General features: G+C 42.6%; 1 protein-coding gene and 1 long non-coding RNA gene across 3 annotated transcripts in view; both read left to right on the top strand.

Moving 5' to 3' along the window:
* Positions 1–17,965, top strand: part of LOC147087898 (Fc receptor-like protein 5) — a 91,197-nt gene extending 73,232 nt beyond the window's left edge. The window contains exons 5-6 of one of the 2 annotated variants that reach the window (XM_085977969.1): positions 14,243–14,539; positions 16,139–17,965. In XM_085977969.1, the coding sequence (XP_085834095.1) occupies positions 14,243–14,539; positions 16,139–16,299 (458 nt within the window). In that variant the 3' untranslated portion in view covers positions 16,300–17,965. The remainder of the gene's footprint in view (positions 1–14,242; positions 14,540–16,138) is intronic. The other variant, XM_085977970.1, reaches the window with a different exon arrangement.
* A 5-nt stretch (positions 17,966–17,970) lies between these two features.
* Positions 17,971–22,639, top strand: LOC147087899 (uncharacterized). Its single transcript, XR_015075442.1, has 3 exons — positions 17,971–18,231; positions 20,002–20,042; positions 21,099–22,639. It is a non-coding gene; the product is annotated as an uncharacterized LOC147087899 (long non-coding RNA).
* Positions 22,640–24,109: the final 1,470 nt, after the last annotated feature.

Below are 24,109 nucleotides of genomic sequence, written 5' to 3' on the forward strand. Positions count from 1 at the left end.
CATTACAACGGTCTGCTGCTATCGCCAGAATATACAGCTTAGTGCCGTCAGTGGAGTTGGATATCTGGAACTTTATTCGTTCCTGTAACTCATAGATCAATGCAGTTAAAACACGAGGCCGCATTACAGAATCCTGGGGACACCACTTGTCACTTTTTGTCAGTTAGATTACAGACACATTATTGCTGCTCTATGATTCGTAACTGCTAATCAATTCAGTACCAATGTCACTAATTTGTCTTCAATTCCATGCGCTTTACCGGACAAATGCTCGACTTAATATTACGATGACTTATTTTGATCTAACCTGTGTATAATTTTGTTAACAACTCAAGTCCCTTTTTATCCAGCTTCCCTGGCATTCCACTCTCCTTAATTTGCATGAATGATTTATTGGTGAACAATCCACAGCGGCATTCTGTGCCTCTCTTGGCATTCTCTGAAAGGTCCATCGAGATTTCTGTCAATCTTTTCATACGAGCAGCAACGCCCACTCCCGCCCCTGCTCTGTTGCTGATCACGACACCCATCACTCTTGCTGAAGCCTAATCACACAATCTATTTATCCATCCCAGTCAAGTAATTCACCACTAACCCCTTGGGTTGTTCAATGTGTCAACCAGCACCGCTACCAATTTCCATCCGGATTAATTGTTCACTATTATTATATATATGTACAAAGTGTGAAGTGGAAGGATATACGTGGATCAACATATGTAAGTGAAATCAGGATAACACTTACTACGTAGAAACTAATTTCCAAAATGGGGTTGAAGAGCAGAGGAATCTGGGGGAACAGGGCACAAATCACAAAGATTTGAGGCACAATTTAATTAACACATAACAAAACAAAGAACGCCCTGGGATTCATTTCTTAAGGCAGACCACATTGGAGCACTCTCAACAGTTCTGGTCTTAATATTATAAACTGGATATAGAGGCACTGGAGAAGGTGCAATGTATATTTACTACGATGATACCAGACCTGAAATAATGTAACTATCAGAAGAGATTGAAAAGGCTCGGGCACTTTTCTCTAGGTATATAAAGACGAAGGGGTGATGTGAAAAAGCTCTTTAGGATTATGAACGGGTTTGATAGGGCAGTTGTAGAGAACATTTTTCCACTTCCGTGGGAGACCAGATCTAAGGTCCATCAACATAAAATCGTCATTGATGAATCTAATAGGGAATCCAGGAAAAACCTCTTTACCCAGAGAGTAGTTAGAATATGGAACTCGCTAGTTGAGGAGAAGGATATGTTGATGGGGTCAGAAGGAGAGGGTGGGAGGAGGGTCGTGTAGAGCATAACAGCAGACATGGAATTAATGGATCGAATGACCTGTTTCTGTGCTGCCGTATAATGTAATGCAAACAAACAAGGCAGTTGCAATCCATGTGGGTGATTGCTGAATTGCTTTGATCTATTGGCTTAGCCTGAGACTTGACTCACAATGGCAACATCATGAGCCTCGCTGAAGCCTCCCGACGTGCTTTCGCATTCTAGCACCTGTGGTAGCACTGTGGCCCTAATCACAAAATCTCAACGCAGACTCTACTCTTGCTCATCTGTTACCTACACTTACATTCACCCCTTCAACATGATCCACGCTCCTGGTCTCTCCACAAGACATAGTTGCCTTAAAAACTCCAGTCCCATCCGAGTCTCTTGCTAAGATATGCTTTCTCGCTTTCATCCCAGGACCTGTTCATTGAGCGACTCCTTGTCCTCAGTGTTTTCAGTTCCCATGTCAGTTTCTCTCCCCACCCCGTGTGTTCTGAGCTCGGCTGTGTTCCTAAACCTCTCCCTTCTCTAATACCCAAGCCCACCATCACCTCCCCTAGAACTTTTCATCTCAGTACACTCCTCTATTCCTAAGGTCATCCACTCAGCTGCCTCTGATCCTTCAACTCCTTCCCTTGCCCTGCAAAAGAAACCATCCCCTTATCCCGCTCACCCTGCCCTGAACTTGAATTGCATTTTATTTCCTATTATCTCCCATCTCCCCATATGCCCTATCTGAACTCGTTCTGAGCACGAACACCACCTCCTGCTCCCTTGACACAAGAGAGCACAAGTACCTCCCTGCTCTTCAGAAAGTGCCAGGGAATATTTACCATTCACCTGTGAGGAAGACAAGGACTTCGGGTTAATGTTTCATCCAAGGTTTGGTATCTCCACAGTGCATCACTCCCTCAGTACTGCAGTGGGCGTGTCGGCCCAGATTATGAGCTCCAGTGTTTGGAATGGGGCTCGAACCCACAATCATCTGACTCAGAGACGAGAGAGTGATAAACACTTACTGCACTGAACTTCGCACATCACAAAGACGGAGAATTCTAAGATGTCTCTCCACTCGCTTTGATGGGTAAACCCACCCATTTGCTTGCAACTTTAGATGCCCTGAAAAGTGCATTAGCGCCTTCTGTCAGCGAACAACGCCATCACAAAAGCAGGTCACTAACATCAATCCCTTTCTATTTCGGTAGAGCATAAATTCATAGCATGATACCGTCTCTCAGGAACAGAAGTAGTCCACTGCACCCATCATGTCTGTGAAAGCTGTGTGAAAGAGCTGTACAATTGTGTCCCACACCCCAGGTTTTAAATTAAAGCTGGACATTAGCGCCCTTCAATACATGTCCAATTGAATCATGAGTGTTCCGGTGGAATCTGTATCCAGCACCTTTTCACTTATTGCTTTACCAATCTTAAAATCATCTGAGTGAAGAAATTCTCTGCCGGTCCCTTCTTGTTCCTTTCTCAATTATTTTAAGTCACTGAGCTCTATTTATGGACCCAGTTTCCAGAGGATACAGATTCTCCCTATTTGCTCAAACTTACCCCTCTTAATTTAGAATACACCAATAAGGTTCTCCCTTAACCTTCTCTGCACAATCGCAGATTCTGCAATCTCTCCACGTAACTGAAGTCCCTCACCCCCGGATCATCCTGGTAAACCTTCACTTTACCCTATACAAGTCCTTGACATCGTTCTTATAGTTTGGTGCCCAGAACACTACACTATACTCCAGCTGCCAGCAAGTCAATGCTTTATAAATGTTTAGCATGATTTTTACCGTAGAACTTCAGCTGAAACCTGAAATTACCCTGAATGAAGAATCTGGCGTGTATTTACCCGGAGAGAACATCACAATTACCTGCAATGGCGACATAAATTCCCCGGGTAGCGATTATACCTTTTATAAAGATGGGGGCAAACTTCCATTTCCCACTACCAGCAGAGTGTCTTACATTGCGTCAACCAGCAGATATCAGCAAGGAGATTACCAGTGCAAGTATGGATACCTTGTCAACGAGCAATGGACCTGGTCCTCACTTAGTGCCGCGGTGTGAGTAACAGTAACAGGTGAGTGAGACGGGCAGCGTTTTTGCAATATCACAACTGGTAAGTTTTTTATTTATCTGGAGAGACTAGATGAGATGGTTTTGTACCTTAAAGCTGAAAAGAATAAGGGGCGGCTCAACAGAGATGTTCAAAATGATAAGGGTTATCGGCAGAGTAAATAAAATAGAAACTGAACCAAAGGCACAGATTTAAGATCATTGGCAAAAGATCCAGAGAGGAACTAAAGAGCACTGTGTTACACGGCGAGATGTTGTGATCTGGAATGCCAAGCCTGGAAGGGTGCTGGAGACATATTCAATAGCAACATTCAAGAGGGAATACATTTTTGATGCATAGTAATGACCTGGACTTGGTTATACAGATCATAAGTCTCAAAGTTGGCAGATGAGAGGAAACTCGGAAATATAGTGAGCAATGAGGAGGACAGTAATAGACCTCCGGAGGACAATTACACAATCCCAAACCAGCGACCTCCACCAACCAGAAGACAAGAGCTTCAGGTGTATGGGAACACCATCACCACCAGGCACCCCTCCCACTCTCAGACCATCCTGACTTGGAAATATATTGTAATTCCTTCATTTTTCATTGCATTAAACCGTGGAACTCCCTGCGGGAGCACTGTGTGAGCACCTTCCCCACACAGATTGCGTCGGATCAAGAAGAATACCCACCCCCATCTTATCAAGGCCAACTTGATATAGGGAACAAATGACGGCCTTACCATCAGCGGCCTCATCTGGAATGATTCAAAAATATTTTGGGACCACCGAAATAACTCCATTATTTGAAATGCGAATCCGCAGAGTTAACGTGGAGGTTCAGTTATCTTACCACATGTTCATCTTCGCTAAATTAGCAGAAATAGCGATGCCCAATTAAGCATTTTCCTTGTTCCGCCTGTATTCCAGAGTAAATTTTCTGGCCTAATATCTGACTTTGGAAAGAGAATCGAAGCTGATTTATTTTCTTTGACTCTGCCATTTGATTTCCTACATTTCAGCTGTGACTTGAGCTCCAAAGTATTACATTGTCTGTGAAGCGATTTAGGAGTTGCTGAGTTCCTGAAAGGTGCTATATAAATGCAAGTTTTCTCTTGCTTTTAATCAGGACCCGAACTCCACTTTTGTGGAATCTCAGTCCCCAATGAAAGGACTTCCCTCCAACGTAGCACAATCACTTTTGAGTGAAAAAATGACATGAACAACCGCAGATCTATTTCTAATTGTGCTTTCCGTCAATTTTACCTCAGTTCTGCTAACAAAGCCAGTGATGTCTCTTGAACAACCGAGTGGGGTGTATGTAGTAGGAGAGAGGGTCACCATTACCTGCACTGTGACCGGAGATTATCGCAATAAAGCCTTCTACTTTGACAGAGATGGCCCAATGCTGTCCTCTAGCCCAATCGTAACAAAGGGCAACATTGCAACATTCCTGATTACACAGCGTAAACAAAGAGGGCGGTACCAATGCCAATATGGAATCTCCTTCAATGGAAGGCAATTATTTTCCCCGCTGAGTGAGGCTATTACGCTGACAATAGTAGCTGAGTAACAGGGGGCAGAGTTTATTAATATGTCTATGTAACATGCTTGGTATTTTCAAAAATCCATGTGTTATTCACAATACCAAAATGAAATGTTTAACGTTAGGAGAAAGGAATAAAAGCGAATGGCCTTTGATCTCATTGCTCAAAGCTTGACAGGATCCGTGTAACAATGGCCCTGAATACACCGCTGTGCATCAAGTGTTATTAACAGCAATACTGAGATATTGCACCTGAAATTTGTCTCGGGTGGAGGAGCAAAAAAGACGAAAGTGAATCGGCTGCACGTTTTTACGCTATCCGATTCCATTGTGTGTGATATTAAACCTACTCGCTCAGCAGAAAACTGGCCGGTGGTCATTTACATTGTCCTGGCTATATCCAGCTCACAGCTTACAGCTCATGGTGGGCAATTGTGAGCAAATCCACCAAGCGGGAAAGAGCTTGTTTCGGGCCGGTTTCACGATTTACACTCCGCCCGATTTTACCATTAATTTACTTCAGTACAACGTAAAATCGGGTCGGCTGATTGGGTCACAACCTTTCGGAAATTACTTTCATTTGACTTCAAGGAGAGTATAATAGTCTGGGGTGAAAAGCGGATTGCAGAACCGTTCACGCCCGGCGGGATATTGATTTCTTGTTATCCTCACAGCTCATCCTCACAAACCATTAATATCACTTAACCTTCTGGATCAAATATTTGTGAGAGGGGAGATGGTCAGAGTTGCCTGTAGAGCCCGATCTCCATGTTCAGGGAGCTTGTTCTATTTGTACAGAGGAGGGCAAAATAATCCAATCAAAATGGTCAAAGCCAATTCATGGGAATCCGCGATCATCTTTGACATCACGGACAGCATGGGGACTGGGTCAGAAGATTACTCCTGTGTGTATAAGGGAACAATGTCAGAGCGGCAGATAACCTCAGACCGAAGTGATACCGTGGAGGTAACGGTAATGGGTAAGAATCAATTTTTTCACTGTAATACAATCGGATATCACTGCTTGTCTCTCACATAATGACAATATCGGAGAATGAAACATATGGCCTGCGGTAGCATTACATGGGCGATAGCGATTTGCCGCTCATTTTATGACCCACCTGATTATGTTTTCCATTTAATTATGTGTACAAAATCAAATTGCGGCCGCCTGATTCAAGGATTCGCCTAAGAAAATGTTTATCACTAAAGGTTCGTACAATCAACGATTAGTGCCACAATGACAGCACGGCGCCAGGGATTTAACCCCACTGAGTGTACTGTCATCTCAAGAAGCTCTGCAAGCTTACAGGAGAATCTGCGTGCTGAGACTTTCAATAAGATCTTGATATGCACGATATTTTAATCTAATTATCTCGTGGGTTTCCATCTCTCTCCCTGCATTGCATTTCGATAGTATTTCAATTCCACGGGACCTTCACCAGCCAGGACGACAAGGGCAGCAGACTCATGGGAGCATCATCCACTCCAAATTCACCTCCACATAAACACTGTGACTACTAGAGCTGGTCAGAGGCAGGGAATTCTGTGGCGAGTGTCTCACCTCCTGACTCCACAAAGCCTTTCCACCATCTCTTTGCACCAGTCAAGAGTGGGATTGAATACTCTCCACATCTCTGGATGAGAGCAGCTGCAACTCAGGAAGCGTGACACAATCCAAGACAAAGCAGGTCACTTTATTGGCAAATTATGCAGCACTTTAAACAGTCACTCTATCCACCACCGGCACAAAGTGGCTGCAGTGTTTACCATCTACAAGTTGCACTGCAGCAAGTCACCAAGACTTCTTCGGCAGCACCTCCCAAACCTGCAACCTCTCCCACCTAGAAGGATAAGTGCAGGAGGCGCATGGGAACACCACCACCTCCAAGTTCACCTCCAAGTCACAAATCAGCCTGACTTGGATATATATCGCTGTTTTTTCATCGTCGGTAGGTAAAAAATTTGAACTCACGACATTGTTTTGCACTTTGACCACACCGGCCTCGCTAAGGTTCAATTAGAAAACCACCCACACCTTCTGAAGGGGAAACTAGGATTGACAGTAGTTGTTGGCCACGCCAGTGACAACCACAACGGTAAAGATAACAATAATTGCGTGCTCACAAAAACGGCTTAATTATTTGAAATGAGTGACTATCAAAGCCTCGCTGATTTTGGTTGCTCTCTGCCTTCCGTTGGCGGAGGTATTTTACTTGCACTGCTGCCGGTCGCTGTTATGGGAATAATGGAGACTTTTACTCTCTCTGATCTCATCTTCACTTGGGCTAAATTAGCAGCAGTGGGCTTTTCAAAGGAACCTTTTTGTTTTTTTGCTTGTACCCCAGAGTAAAATCTCCGGCCTAAAACCGAACTTTGGAGAGTGAACTGAAGCTGATTTAGGTTCTTTCGCACCGCCATTTGATTTCCTACATTACAACAGCGAAAATACTTTAAAATTACTAAATTGGCTGTAAATTGCTTTGGGACGTTCCAAGATCATGAAAGGCGCTAGAAAAATGCAAATCTTTTTTTCTTCATAATCGAATCCCCAACTCTCCTTTTGTGGAATCTCTGTATCCGATGTGAAACTGTGCTTCAGCACCGCACAATCATCATTGAGATCCCAACCTTGCACTTTACATGAAAATCCCCAGATGCATTTCAAATTGTACTTTCTATTTATTTCACCACAGCTCCGCTAACAACACCAGTGATAACTCTTGATCAACCGAGTGGGGTGTATGTAGTAGGAGAGACGGTCACCGTTTCATGCACCTTGACTGAAGATTATCGAGATAAATTTTTCTACTTTTACAAAGATAATCAATATCTGCAATCCTATCAAAATATCAGAAAGGACAACATTGGAAAAATCCCAGTTACCAGTAAAGGCCAGGGAGGGCGGTACCAGTGCCACTATAAAACCTCTGTCAAGGGAAGACGGTTAGAATCTCATCGTAGCGAGTCTGTGACGGTCACTGTAGCAGGTGAGTGACAGGGATCAATGGATTTTGTATGATTTTATCAAGCTCTTGGAATTTTTATAAAATCATGCTTTAATCATTGGAACAACATGAATGTTTTAATATTAGGATAGAGGAAGAAACCGAAAGGGTTTTGAACCTATTGATCAATTCTCGAAAGGATTCATGTAATTCTGGACCTCTGTTCAATTGATGTGAATCCATTACCGACAAAGGGCATTACTGGAGATAAGGCGATGAAATTCGTCACGGGCGGTAGCTCAAAACGGGCGCTAGCGATTCGGCCGCCCGTTTTCAGCCCTGCCTGATAAAGCTTTCCATTTAATTATGTGTATAAAATCGAATCATAATCACTATGTTCAAGGATCCGCCTCCAAAAAAATGTCCCACTTCATGTTTAAACTTTAAATTTTATTGCCACAATGAAAGCACAGCGTGTGGGATTTAACTCCACTGAGTGTAGTGTCAGCTCAAGAAGCTTTCCAGATGGGCTGGCCATAACAGATTACAGGTTTCTCTGTCCGAGAACAGAATCTGCGTGCCAAGACTTTCAAAATGATCCTATTATGTGTGATATTTTAATCGAATTACTTTGTTGGTTTCCATATCTCTCTCTTCATTGCATTTCGTCAGCATTTCACTTACACGGGAACTCCACCAGCCAGAAGGACAAGGGCAGCAGGTGCATGGGAACAACATCCACTCCAAATTCACCTTCAAATAAACACAGTGGCTACTAGAGCAGGTCTGAGGCAGGGAATTCTGCGGCGAGTGTCTCACCTCCTGACTCCACAAAGCCTTTCCACCATCTCCATGCACAACTCCAGAGTGTGATTGAATACTCTCCACATCTCTGGGTGAGAGCAGCTGCAAATCAGGAAGCGTGACACAATCCAAGACAACGCAGCTCACTTGATTGGCAAATCATGCAGCACATTAAACATTCACTCTGTCCACCACCGGCGCAAAGTCGCTGCAGTGTTTCCCATCTACAATATGCACTGCAGCAAGTCACCAAGGCTTCTGCGGCTGCTCCTCCCAAACCAGCGTTCTATTCCTCCTAGAAGGACAAGGGCAGCAGGCACATGGGAACATCACCGCCTCAAAGTTCCCCTCCAAGTCACACACCATCCTGACTTGGACATATATTGCTGTTCCTTCATCGTTGGTACGTCCAACCCTTACAATTCATTACATTGTTGTGCACTTTGACCACACTGGCCTCACTAAGGTTCAATTAGAAGGCCACCCACACCTTCTGGAGGGGAAACTAGGGATTGACAGTAGTTGCTGGACATGCCAGCGACAACCACAATTGTATATATAAAAATAATTGTGTGCTTGCAAAAACGGCTAAATTATTTCAAAAGTGTGACACTCAAAGCCTCGCTTAGATTGGTTGCTCACTGCCTTCTGTTGGCGGGGGTATCATACTTGCAGTGGTACCAGTCGCTGCTATGGGAATAATGAAGACTTTCACTCTCTCTGATCTCATCTTCACCTTGCTAAAGTAACAGCACTGGGCATTTCAAAGCAACCATTTCCTTGTTCCGCTCGCATCCCCGAGTAAAATCTCTGGCCTGAAACCGGACTTTGGACCGAGAACTTGAGCGGATTTTGGTTCTTTGGCACCACCATTTGATTTCCCACATAACAACAGCGAATACACTTCAAGATTACTAAATTGGCTGTAAACTGCTTTGGGACGTCCAATGGTTATGCATGGCGCTAGAGAAATGCAAGTCAATCTTTTTTTTATAATCAATTCCCGAACTCCCCTATTGCGGAATCTCTGTATCCGATGGGAAACTGTGCTTCAACACCGCACAATCATCAATGAGTTCCCAACCTTGCACTGCACGTGGAAATCCGCAGATCCATTTCTAACTGTACTTTATATTTATTTTACCACAGATCCGCTAACTACACCAATGATATCACTTGATCAACCGAGTGGGGTGTATGTAGTAGGAGAGGCGATCACCATTACCTGCAATGTGACCGGAGATTATCGAGGCAAACATTCTACTTATACAAAGATAATCAATACCTGCAATCTGATCAAATGATCAGAAAGGACAACATTTTAACAATCCCGGTTAACAGTACTGACCAAGGAGGGCGATTCCAGTGCAAATATGGGACCTTCGTCAATAGAAGGTGGTTAGAAACTCAGCGCAGTGAGTCTGTGATGGTCACTGTAGCAGGTGAGTGACAGGGAGCAGAGGATTTTAGTATTTTTCCAGCACTCTTGGTATGTTTATAAAATCATGCTTCTATCACTGTAACTGAATTAATGGTTTAATATTTGGAGAGAGGAATAAAACAGAATTGGTTTTAAGAACATAAGGATATAAGACACAGGAGCAGGAAAGGCCATTTGGCCCTTCAAGCTTGCTCTGCCATTCAGTAGGATCATTCGCAATCTTCTACGGCATCTCCACTGTCCTGCACTATCCACATATCCCTTGATTCCCTTAATATTCAAAAATCTATCTACCTCTGTCTTGAATATACTCAACGACTGAGCCTTCACAGCCCTATGGGGTGCTGAATTCCAAAGATTTATCATCCAGTCAGTGTAAAAATTTCTCCTCATCTCATTCCTAAATGGCCGAAACCTTAACCTGAGACTGTGGACCTTGGATCTAGACTCACACTTCTCCACATTCTGTTCCATTTGCCCTGTCCCTGCCCACTCACTTTGCCTGTCTATATCACCTGGAAGCCTTCTTGCATTCTCCTCACACCTTAAGTTGCACCAGCTCTGTATCATCAGCAAACTTGAATATATTACAATTGGTCCCCTAATCCAAACCATTGATGTAGATTGTGAAAAGCTGAGGCCCAAGCAAAGATCCTTACATAACCCCACTTGTTACAGCCTGCCAACCCGAAAATGAATCTTTTATTGCAACTCTCTGTTTTCTGTCCGTTAACCAATCCTCAATACATGCAAATATATTATCCCCAATCCCATGAGCCCTAATTCTGTTTAGTAACCTCGTGTTTGGCACCTTATCGAATGCCTTCTGAAAATTCAAATACACCACCTCCACTGATTCCCCCTTATCAATTCTGCCATTTACAACTTCAAAAAACTCCACCAGATTTGTCATACATGATTTCACTTTCATAAATCCGTGTTGACTCTGTCAATGCTATTTGTATTTTCTGAGTGACCTATTACCATTTCCTCAATAACAGATTCGAACTATTTCCCTACTACTGATGTCAGGCTAACTGGCCTGTAGTTCCTCGTTTCCTCTCTCCCTCCTTTCATACATAGTGGGGCTAGGTTTTAATCTGATTCCTCAACTCTTGACAGGATTCATGTAACATGCCCTGCAATCACTCGCTGTGCACCTGCTCACCGCAAAGGGCATTACTGGAGATACTGTGACATTCCTCACGGGAATTAGCGTAAAACAGGCGAAAGCGAAACAGCCGCCCGATTCACACCCGACAGATTTCTGATTCCATTGCAGGCAATTGAAATGGAAATCCGGCGATGTGTAAAACGTGCTGATGTTGAGCTATCGCCTGCTTTAGGCTACTGTACAAGACGAAATTATACTCCATTGCGTCTGAATGTTGTGCATTCAATCCCGACGAAAAACATGAGCTCACAGTCCATGGCGACACTTGGAGGGTAACTTTAACCACATCCTCCAGGTGGAAAAGAGGCGGATAGGGATCGACCTTCCATTTTACTCTCCGCCCAATTATACCCTCCATTGACTTAAATGGAATCTAATATCGTGCTAGTTTACCATTGTCCCTGTGACTGAGTACTGAGGGAATGCTGTTTGATGGAGCTGAGAGATTGGATATTTAGCGATGTGAAGACAACACATTCTGACAGGGGGCGGCCGGCTATCTCTTAAAATCACGCAAAATCTGACCCTGATTTCCAATTTTACTCACTAAATGTCTGGAACTACCACAGTGGAATGTTTAACGTCAAATGGCTTCTTCCTGCCAAAGTTTTAACTCCACTGAATGTATGGTCACCTCACGAGGCACCGCCAGTGTGGGTGGCCTTGTCAGATTACAGATTTTCAGTCAGATAACCGAAACAGTGGAATGAGATTTACAAAAACATCCTGATACGCAAAATATTTTAACTTAAGTACATTTAAGGTTTCATATCACTCAATGGATTTCGTCTGCACCTCGAAATCCCTCGACTTCCATCATAAAAAAGGACGATGGCAGTCGTAGCATCTGAACAGCATAATCTCCTAGTTCCATCTCCAAGTCACACACCATCCTGACTTGGAAATATATTTGGCGTTCCTAAATCGTCGCTCGCTCAAAATCTTGGAAGTCCATACCGAACAGCATTGTGGGAGCATAAATGGGTTAAAGAAGAAGACTGACCATCATCTTCTCAAGGGCTACTGGGTTCGGGCACTAAATGCCAGCCTTGCCAGCGAAGCCCACATCCTACAGCCGAGCAACTCTGCACTGCCTGATGTGAAATGTAAATCCACACAGTTTATGGGAGTTGTTCACTCTTTTTATTCAGGTTATGGCTCGACTAAGTTAGCAGAAATGTGAATTTCAAAGGAAAATATCTTCTCCTGGTATCAAAGATGGTAATTTCAGCGATAAGCCCAGATTTTGGAACAAGATCCCCAACTGATTTATTTTCTTTTTGAAACCATCAGTTCCCTTTTTGTCGAATCTCAATTGCCGATACGAACATTTCAATTAAACACGTCACAATCGTTATTGAGTTACCAGCCTTTCATGGCACAAGAACATGCAGAAATCCATTTCTGTTGTTCTTTACATTCATTTACCACAGATGCAGTAACAATAAGAAATATATCAACGTGGAAGAGTGTGACATGATATATTTGGTATGAAGAACGAGGGGAGACAATAAAAACTAAAAGCTACAACGCTAAAGTGTATGTGTAACCAGAGAAACCTGGAGGTATTTGTGCACACATTGTTGAAGGCGGCAGGGCAGGTTGACAAAACGGTTATGCAAGCATACGGGATCCTGAACTTCTTAAATAGCAGCATAAAGTACAAAAGCAAGGATGTCATAATAAACATTTATAAAACACTTGTTCGGCCTCAACTGGAGCATTGGGTCTAATTCTGGGCACCGCACTCTAGGAAGGGTTGGAAGGCCTTAGAGAAGGGCAGAGAAGGTTTACGAGGTCGATTCCAGGGAGGACGGACCTCAGTTACGTGGATAGAGTAGAGAAGCTGGGGTAGTTCTCCTTAGAGCAGAGAAGGTGGAGAGGAAGTTTGATTTGTACAATCAAACCTGCGTCCCCTGGTTACCTACCTTGCTGTCACTGGAAAAACGTTCTCCTTATTTAATCTATCGAAACGCTTCATGATTTTGATCACCTCTATTAAATCTCTACTCAACCTTCTCTGCTCTGACGAGTCAATCACAGCTTCTCCAGTCTCTCAATATAACTGAAATCCCTCTTCCCTGGAACCATTCTGGTAAATCTCCTCTACACCATCTGTAAGGCATTGACATCCTTCCTAAAGTGTAGTGCCCTATTCTGGGACACAGTATTCCTACATGGCGTCTAACCAGTGATTCCTACAGCTTTAGCATATCTTCTTTGACTTTGTAGTCTAAGCCTCTGTTTGATACAGCTTTTCTTTAAATGTAACCTCAGCCTATCCCGCCACATTCAAAGACTTGTGCATGTGCACCCCAGGTCCCTCTGTTCCTGCACCACGTTTGAAATTGTACAATTTCGTTTAAACATTCCCTCTTAATTCTTTCTACGAAATTGTGTCACTTCACACTTATCTGCATTAGATTTCATCTGCCATGTTTCTCTCAATTTCACCAGTCTCTCTATGTAATCCTGAAATAAAAACAGAACATGCTGTAAATACTCAGCAGGCCAGGCAGCCTCTGTAGAGAGAGAAACAGTGTTAACGTTTCACATCGATGATCTTTCCTCAGAACTGGAAAACTTAGAGTTATAAAACATTTTAAGCAAATGCAGAGGCAGTGAAATGGGGAAGGGAGGAAAGATCAAATGGGAAGGTCTGTGTTAGGTTGGAAGGCAGGAAAGATTAAATTACAGTAGGTCTGATTGTACAATGCAAAAGGAGATGGTATGGGACCAGTAAAGAAACAAAAGCTGGGTCTAGAGGAAGTGTAAATGGGAATAGCAGAATCATGTCCACTTGATGTGTGTTGATATCATCCTCACTGCTCACTATATTTTCGACTGTCTTGTCTTCTCCAAACGTTTCAGTTATCCCCTGTGTACACAAGCCCAGCTCATTCATATTTTGGTTCTCAAGAATAAGTCTATATTGCATTTTGAATCGATGGTCACTACTTGTTCCTTTCGAATTACAGGTCTACCCAAACCAAATATATCAATGGATTCCAATGTTCTTGTGAAGGGTGGAGAAGTCACCTTTAACTGTACAAGCCCACGGAAGCTTCCTGGCATCACATTTTACTTATACAGACATGGAGAAACGAATCACTCGGATGTCCAGCATGCTGCTGCAGGGTGTAATTCTCTCACCTTCACCATCAGGAATATAGGTCATTCCGATGGAGGAAGTTACACCTGCCTGTACAAAGCGGATGTGAGCGGAAGGCGGCTAACATCGGCTCTGAGTGACCCTGTACATATAACTGTAGGAGGTGAGTGAGATTCACAGAGTCACTGTATTTATCGGACCCCAGCACAAGGGGTGCTTGCATCATAGTTAGTGTGCATCAGTTGTTCTGTTTAAGGATTAAAACTGGCATGTAAATGACATCAATATGTTAAAATTCTTATTGGATGTTGACTCATAGGCTGCCCAATTTACACCCCGTCATACAGGACTGAACAGGTGGGCGATGTGACATTGCCCACTTTTACGCCAGTGCTTGAATACCCTTTGACTCTTATTCCATTAAGTGTTTGCTACTTACTGCGTGACTGATGGCAGAACTAAAGCGCTAACCATTGGATGGTTTTACTTCTCCAACTCCGATTAAAAGTTTGATTCACTCGCTTTCTCCTGTAGTTCCTCATCGATTCTATAATAGTGCAAGATTAACCCAAGGGAAGCTGAGAAAAAAAAATATTCACGTTACCGACTTTAACAAAAGGTCATTTTAACCTAGTAAGCAATAAGCAAAACAAACAATCTGCTGTTTGAAATATACAACAGGTCAGTCGGCGTCTGTGGAGAGAGCAGGATGTTGTGACAAAGCTCCGCACCTAAAAAATTAGCTCAACTCATTCTCTCCTCGCATGCGCAGTTTTGACCCAATGACCAGAATGAAACTTACAGAATGAAACTGACTAATTTACGTGCAATCTGTTATATTTTTGCCGCCAGCTGGGAACAGTCGCTTTGTCCCAGAACACGGTTAATATCCAATGAAAGAATCAAAGAATGAACGAGGCAACTAATCAATCGAACAATGAGAATCAGCTTCGTGCTGCGTCATGTTCTCCCAATGCATTGTCACGTCAACTGCATGCCAAACCCCCGCCGACTTTATTACTGATTCGCTGATATTGCAGCACTGATTTAATGCGGGTCATTTATTATAAAAAACAGAGGAGGAGAGAACGACTTTGAACATCTGAGGCACGTTTTCGAAACAGTGAAAATCCAAGGAACCGCTAACATTAAGTATCGCGAGTGTTGGAAATGCTGTGCCATTTTATGTGAAGAGACAAGGGAATCTGAGGTCGTTCTCCTTAGAGCAGAGAATGTTAAGGGGAGATGTAATAGAATGGTTCAAAATTATGAGGGTTTACGATAGAGCAGATAAGGAGAAACTGATTCTACTGGCAGTAGGGTCGATAACCACAGGGCACAGATTAAAGATCACTGGCAAAACACAGAGGTGAGATAAAATTATTAAATAAACAAGCGAGTTGTTGTAATCTGGAATGCACTGCCTGAAAGTGAGGTGGAAGCAGATTAAATAGTAACATTCCAAAGGGAATCGGACATATACTTGAAAGTGAGAACAAAATGCAGGGCTGTGGGGAATGAGCAGAGGTGTGATACTATTTGTATAGCTCTTTCACAGGCACGATGGGCCAAATGGACTCATTCTTTTCTGTGCAATTCTATGATATTATATCAACCTTTTAATTTCTTATGTATTTTTTCTGTTTTGGAATTCACTCCGGATCCACTGCCTATCGGTGGCTTCTGTTAAGCTGCAGATTATCTATTTTTTGTAGAAACTGTTGTTTAACTTGGTTACGCTGTGTCCCTTTACCTCACTTAGATAAATCCTTTGCGCTGGAGGCTGGTGTTGGCTCTGCTGTGGGTCTGATTCTCATCTTTGTTCTGTTGGGTGTGTGCTTCTGGAAGAAAGGTGGGTTAATCAACATGCATTATCCGTTCATTACAGACACGCAGACCATGCTTACTGCCGCCTCTCCATGAACACAGCACTGACAACCTCCTCCAACCGTCTCCCACTTCACCCATAAGCTCGGACTGTAAATATTTGGAAATCGTAGACTGACAGGCGAAATAGCGAGGGTCGAAGCAGAAAGGGTCCTGGGTAGAAATGCGTCTTTGGTGGAAGCACATAACGGGAGTATTTTAAATAGCCGCCTGTTATTTGCTCCATCCGATATTTAGTATCATTGATTTCAATAGAATATAGATTTTAACGTAGAATGGGCGGCTCAACGCTACTGCTAATTTTGAGCAACTGCATTACTGGGGTACAAATGTGTCTTACTTGATCGTGCAAGATGGATGATATCGCATTTGCCACCTATGGTATTCCCCATGTATGGAACTGAATGTCCTGTGGGGTGTAGAACATGCAGAGTGAGCGATACCGCCCATTTTCCTTTACCAGTCAAGTGGAATTCCAACCCACAGTGTCACATTGTAACGAATGAATCGAAAAACTCGGTATTCTTAGTCTGGAAGGAAACGGCTGAGAGGTGATTTCGTGGAGGTGGTTAGGGTAGTACATGAGTATGGAGGAGGAAAATCTGCAACACAGCATGGAATGAAATTATAGTTTAGCGGAGCAGGAGATGGGCGCTGTGTACAATGGAAATCCTGCCTGAATTCGACCGTTTCCCACCGGTGGGTTAATTTAAAAGTACCCCCTTCGGGTTCCTTCATAAAACATTGGGTGGTTGTGTCGGGACAGTTATGGTGCTGGGGCACAGGTTTCTGTGTCCAAAAGACCTTTTCAGCTCATTGACTCTACTCTTATTCCTATTTTGTAAACCATTATTTGGCTCAGATTTCTAACACTTACATTTTCTTCTCAGGGAAGTGGAGAAGCAGCAGAGAAATGAGGTGAGATCATTGACTGTTGAATTGTCAATTACAACCACACCTGGCCAAGATAAAACTCAGATGCAGATGTTCAGGAATAATTGTACCCTGTATACTTCACTTCCTTTTCATATTAGAAAGAAACTCCCCCACTCACACTCACGCACACATTCCAACACGCAATTAGACGTATATACATACATACACTCACAAATACATATATATATACACAGACTGGTATACATAATCACACACATTCACACACAAGAACACATATATTTTCTCATACGTTCAGTGAAATACACAGATACACGCTCATAATAAAGCATGCACTCAAACTCAAACACACACATATTAAAACACACATACACACACTCAAACACACAATCATAATAAAACACACACACACTCAAACACACACACAATCACACACACTCAAACACACACACAATCACACAAACTCAACCATATTCAAACACTAATCCAGGCAGTTTTCACTTACTTCAGTAATTTTGTTTGCATCTGCACTACATCCCTTTAAATGTGTTTTTGTTCATTATCTCATTAAACTATAGCCTTTCTCATCTGGGGATCCCATATTAACGACAGCTCAATGAGAGATGAAATCCCTCTTTGTGCTCACTGAATCGATATCGCGAATCGGTTTGTGATGATTTCATCAAATTCTTATTTTTAGCCCAATGGAAATTCTGCTCGCCAAAAAGATTGTCCAACGGGAGGAAATATTCACAAACTATGTAATGGTGCCGCTCCACATGGTGAGAGCAGGAGATAGGTCCTCATTAATCACCCTAGACGCCAAACTAATCATTAGTTCCAGGGTAACAAGGAATAACCTGGCCTGGGAACAGTTGGATAAACACATGTTCCAGGACGTGGGCAGAGAGATACTTCTACATATAACATGGGATCCATGTCTGAAATCCAATCAATACCTGTATCAAGAATTTAATGATCTGTGCCATCGAAAATAAAATGATTAATTGACGATATATGTTGTTTTAAGGAACACAGCGCCTCCTGGTGACCAAAGCAGTGAGACCCTAACATGTAAGTTCAGTTTTGTATTCGTACATCCAAAATTCTCCTTTGCATTTAGCTTTTCTTGCAGTTAACGAAAAGGAATGAACACAATATTATTGTTACATTTCTAGTAACCGTTTGTAGACATTTTAATGTATTAGCAAACCAACTGTGAATCACATATACTGTCAATCATTCTGAATCATTTAGTGAATCTGACCAAGAATCAAAATAAACTCTGAATATATATTTTCATCATTCAATGAAAGTAATTTTTCAGACAGGGAGTGATGAGGGACTGTAGTCAACAGATGCAGAGAGGATAGTCGGAAAGAGGTCGCTGGACCCGGCACATAGATGTAAAACAAACCCCTTTTTTATTCCGACCCACTGTGCTAATTTGTTTCTAATAGGAAATATGATCATGCATTGTTTTAAATATTTATATATTTACAGTACAGTCGTGTAATAGATGGCAATTGCTGAAGCAAGGGGAGTCGGTAATAGCATCACAGGTTTTTGCAAACATGCTGAGAAGCTGCACCACGCCACCACTGGTGGATAGATGTAATTACAGTATGCCAAATTTCTGTCGCAGATTTTGATTCTACAAGTGAATCAAGCAGAGGAATTTATCATGAGCAATGTGAAGCAACTAATTACAATCGGAAGTCCGATTTATAAAGAGCACAAAAGATTTGTATGGTATTGCTCATCGAATTCGCAGTGCAATAGGCATGTGGAGTCCGGGCTAAGTAGAGTCTTCAAGTGCAGCATTGCAGGGTCATCTTCTTAGGGTGTCAGTCGGAACCGAGGATGACTTGCTTCCACACTAAAAATTAGTTCTCAGGTGACTACACGCTCTGTCAAAGGTGGGGCAGACGGTGGTTGAAGGGGTGGGTTGGTGGGCTGCATGGGTTGACGTGCGCTCCTTCCACTTTTTGCTCTTGTAGGGTAGTGGATTACTGGACCGGGGTACACAGATGTAATTAAATTCCAATGTTGGCCGTCTTTCCCTTTTGTACAATACTTCACGTTTTATTGTTATTTAATGTTAAATAGCAAAACCCTTTCAAAGATGTGAAGCTAACACATTGGGTTAGGAGGAGCATCGAACTTCTTCTCCAGTAACGTTTAATGCGTTGTAGTGCCACCCGTGGTTAGATGGTGTAACAACAGTGTGAGACATTTACATATAAAGTTTCCAGAATAAAGGATCACATAGGTTATTATAATGAGAAAAGATTGAACAAAAAGGATGACAACATTTTTACAACAGCAAGTAAGATTTTGTAGAGAGGTAGCAACATGCCTGTATGATGTAAATATTTCGGAATCAAGTGTTTCCTTATTCAAATAGCTAAAGTTATTATCATGGATAAAAATGCATTAATATTCAACAATCGAGAGTTTAGCACTCATTGAGATCACAGGACAACTCTAGATTAGGCAAGCTATCGCTGCATCAGCGATAATCCGAGAAACATCAAGTCATACAGTGAAAATCTACTGCCCATGTCGAGAGTAACCTCAGCCAACCCATCCAGTTCCTGGGAAACCGAGGAATTGAGAAGGGAAGCTCAGCATAGGAGGTGCATTCACTTCCTAGTGGATAGTCAAATACCCATTGGTAGTTGTCAATGGCCAGCTAGTTCCCACTATTGAGTGTGGAGATGGTGTCCCATCCATATGATGATAAACAAAACCTCCATAGGAATAAAACTCTTTAATAAAAGAGGGAAATGCTCTAAGTATTTAAACATCAATCCATTTGTTATTGTGTTTTGTTTTGTTTAGATGCTGTTCTTAACCTGCAAACATTGCCGAGAGTAAACGCTGTAAGTTAAAAATGCACTGGGATTTTATTTTTCCATTGATGTGGACTTTTATCTCGCTCATTCCATCTCCTGGAACGATGTGTCCAAATATTTCTTGCCTTCTCCAACAGAGTTCTTCTTCTTTTGAAATATCACAATTGTCTTGTCCAGTAATTAATATGCACGAGGACAAAAATGTTTTTGATCACACTTCAATATGTCTTTAAACGGCGACAGAATGATGTCCAATGCAGAATAATGAACGGATCTCTATTTTTCTAAGCGGTTTGAACAAATGTATTTGCAATAGAACAATAATATTTGAGGGGTGAGGTGTAGATTTGGGCCCGCTATAGGAACTGAAGCGAAATTACAGAGTTCAATTACCACGAATGCAGCTGCAAACACACTCCTGTACAAGCGAATCTAGGCAGTGTACAGCATTTACAGTTTAACAATTGGTTAATGTCTGGAATATGCAGAGCATTTTGACATAAACAAAACCATTTTCTATTTCACCCACTGAACCAACATGCGGTTTCCACGTCTTACACACAACATCCTAGTATCCCACCTGGAAAGTTAAGTTGTCCCTTCATTTTCCGATGCTGTCAGAGATAGGCGCTGGAACTTTTGGCTTAGAGTGGGCCTAAAACAGTGATCTGGATTCAGCCGCCCATTTTACACCTTACTGATGTCCCTTTCCATCGCTGTCAAAGTGATCGGTGGCCGAACCCTTATCGTCCCTTCAGCACCTCTGATCAAGTAGAAAATTCCTCCCGCTCTCTGTTTCCATCATGTCCTGTTGCCCTGCTGCTGCTCGAGTGTCCCTTCTTGTTTTAAACAAACAGCATTACTTGAGGTGAAAACTTCATCTGCAAATGTAACCGTTAGCAGACAGTTAATACCCTTTAGAGCAGTGCAATATTCCCCGTTTAATACTGCTCACTCCAACAACGCTGCTTTTGACATTTTTCGGCTTCTGCCTTGGAGCATCAGCTGATAGAATTTCGCTGAACTGTTACCAGAGTGTAGTTGTTCGATTGCATTTCTGACCATTTGCACCATTCCTTTCAGAGTCAGCGAGACACCATCCAAAACCTCGGTGAGGACTCCGTCCTCTATGCAGCAGTGAAACTCTAGAAGACCAGGCACATCCATCTCAACAGTACCGAACAATGCCGTGGTCATCAGCATTTCACCCATTAAAATATTATTCAGCGAGACTTTGTGTTTGCAAGAAGCCATCTATAGAAATGTAATCTGTGAGAAATGTCTGACCCCACTCCAGGTATTTAGTTTACTTTGTGCGTAATTTAAACAAACATTTTAGAACATGGTAACCAGGAGCCGGCCATTCAGCCCCTCGAGCCTTCTCTATGGAATGAGATCATGGTTGGTCTGAACCACAACTCGGTTTACCCGGTTTGTGCCAATCATTTGATACGCTGACCTAACAAAACTTTTCAATCCCTCTCTCGAAATCTCCTATTGTCCCCCAGCACAGAGCCTTTCTGCGGGTAAACTTCTAAATTTCTACAAAACTTCGCGTGATGATGTGCTTCCTGAATTTGCTTCTGAGCGGCCTACCTCTAATTTTATAATTACCTTGTTATAGATTTCATTACCAGAAGAAATAGATTACCTATAGCCAACCTATCAGATAGTGTAAACATTTTAAGAACCTTGATTAATTTACACAATAATCTCCTGTACTCAAGGGAAAACAATCCAAGTCAATGCAACCTATCCTCAGAATGTAACTCTCTAAGCCCCGGTAACATTCTGGTGAATCTGCGCTGCACCCCTTCCAAGGCCAATAGATCCTTCCTGAAGAGCGATGCCCAGAAATGACCGCAGTATTCCAGACCGGGTCTGACCAAGGATTTGTACAACTCAAGTTTAAATTCCATCCTTTTTGCCATGTTCCTTGAGATAATTGTGACTGAATCGCTGTTTCTGTGTAGCCGGGCACAAAATGCAAACTTGGCCCCCAGTCATGAATTTGAATAATCGATTAACCGCCGGATTGGGGGCTATCAATTTCGCCAATACTCTCGGCACCACCTTGCAGCAGGAGGGTAGAAGCGGTGTTTTAGTAAAGTAAAACTTCTTACGAAGCTTGCACATTACAGAACGGACCTCACTTTGGGGAAATTAGAATAGATCAGGAAACTTCATGAACATCTTTGCCCTCTCCACTACTGCTGGAGTTTCCTCCAGGAAGTCAATTCTGCTCTAAATAATTTGGTGTAAAATATGTTTTGCTTTTACTGCCTGGATGCTAAGTTTCACCATAGCAGAGCGCCGAATGTTAAATCTGGCGCAGAGTATCGCGCGCACCTTGAGGAATGGGATTGACTTTCCTTTCACTGATAAAAACGGGGTTTATTATGTTAAAACTGTGCGATTCCCCTCTGCCCTGCCAGAGTTTCCTCTCTGCGCTCTGCCCGGGTGATGCTTTGTTGCAGGAAATAATTATAACTGTTAATGGCATTGAAGATGATTTAATAGCTTTATAATAGCATATGCATTTGAGCGTACAGCAATGTCATGCGTTCAGTATCTGAATAAATGCATTACAATTTCGCAGAAGTCTAATTACACAGTAGTGGTGTTTGTTTATTTACTACAAGGTCCCATGAGGTTGGAAAGTCCAATAAAAACAACTTGCATTTATATCCTTTCCTTAAACGGTCCAAGGTGTTTCACAGGAAGGTAATCAGGAAAAAATTGAGATCGAGGTATCTGAGAAGATATATATTCCTTGGCTCACCTAGAGTGCAAAAATCAATCTGTCTCAGCCTTGAATATGCTCAACGAATCAGCATCCACAGCCCTCTGGGGTAGAGAATTCCAATGATTCATAACCCTCTGAATGAAGTTATTCCTCCTGATCTCAGGAATGAATCTATTGAACCTTCGTTGCACCACTCCTAAGGCATGTATATCCTTGCTCCGATAAGCAGATCAAAATGGCTGAGACGTTAAACCGAGTCCCCGCTTACTTTCTCAAGTAGACATAAAGTATCCAATGGCACTATTCGATAATGCGCAGGGGAGTTCTCCCCTGTGTTCTGGACAATGTTTGTCTCTCAACCAACATCACTAAAACAGATCATCTCCACCTCATAACAACAGAAAATGCTGGAAAAACTCAGCAGTTCAGGCAACATCCGTGGAGAGAAATTTGAGTTGACGTTTCGGGTCGGAACCATTTTTCAAAATTGGAAAGAAATTAAATCGATCGAATTTAGGACTGCGATCGACAAATGGAGTAAAAGAGACAATAAAAGGTATTCGAAAGCAAACGAGATGGTTATAGGCCGGTGGAGACAAAAGACAGCTGAGATTAGGTGTGAAGTGAACTAGCAGGCAAGAGACAGCTGCCAGGTGAGAGGGAGAAACAGAAGGAAATGCGGGTGGGAAGGAAGACCCAAAACAAACGGGTGGAAAAAATAATAAGTAAAAAAGTAATAGGGGACGAGGTTATGATCTGAAATTGTTGAACTCGATATTGAGTCCGGAAGGCTGCAAAGTGCCTAATCGGAAGATGAGGTACTGTTCCTCGCATTGCACTTCGTGGGACATTGCTGTGCACAAATTGGATGCCGCATTTCTGACATTGCAACAGTGATTGCTCCTCAAACGTACTTCATTTGCTCTACAGTGTTTCCTGAGTTCGTGAAATGGAAGACTTTATTTTTTCTTTCGACTTTAACAGGGTGGAAATACCTTGCCCTTACTAAAGCCCCCACAAAACATACTTTCCGCCCTCTTTCACGTCCACACATCTCCACTAACGGGTGGGTAAACCTATATCGCTCATGATACACTAGCTCCCAAAGATAAAATTACAAACGTTGTGTGGACCAGCGGTCAGCGCTTTGTAAAAGTGAGAACTGAAGATTGGGCTGAAATCTGAACTGTGATTCAGAATGTGGGAGGACCAATCATCGGCAGCCAATGAGGAACAAGAGGGGCTGCTCGCTCACCGTGGACACCATCACATATTCAGGCACTACCCATTGAACTGAGCTGTTTCTGGGAGCCTGAGATTAACTCCTGCTCCGATATAATTAAATGTT

Source organism: Somniosus microcephalus, unplaced genomic scaffold (genome assembly GCF_052327205.1).
Source record: "Somniosus microcephalus isolate GS21.2 unplaced genomic scaffold, FLI_Smic_1.0 unresolved_chr5, whole genome shotgun sequence".
NCBI classification, from domain to species: Eukaryota; Metazoa; Chordata; class Chondrichthyes; order Squaliformes; family Somniosidae; genus Somniosus; species Somniosus microcephalus.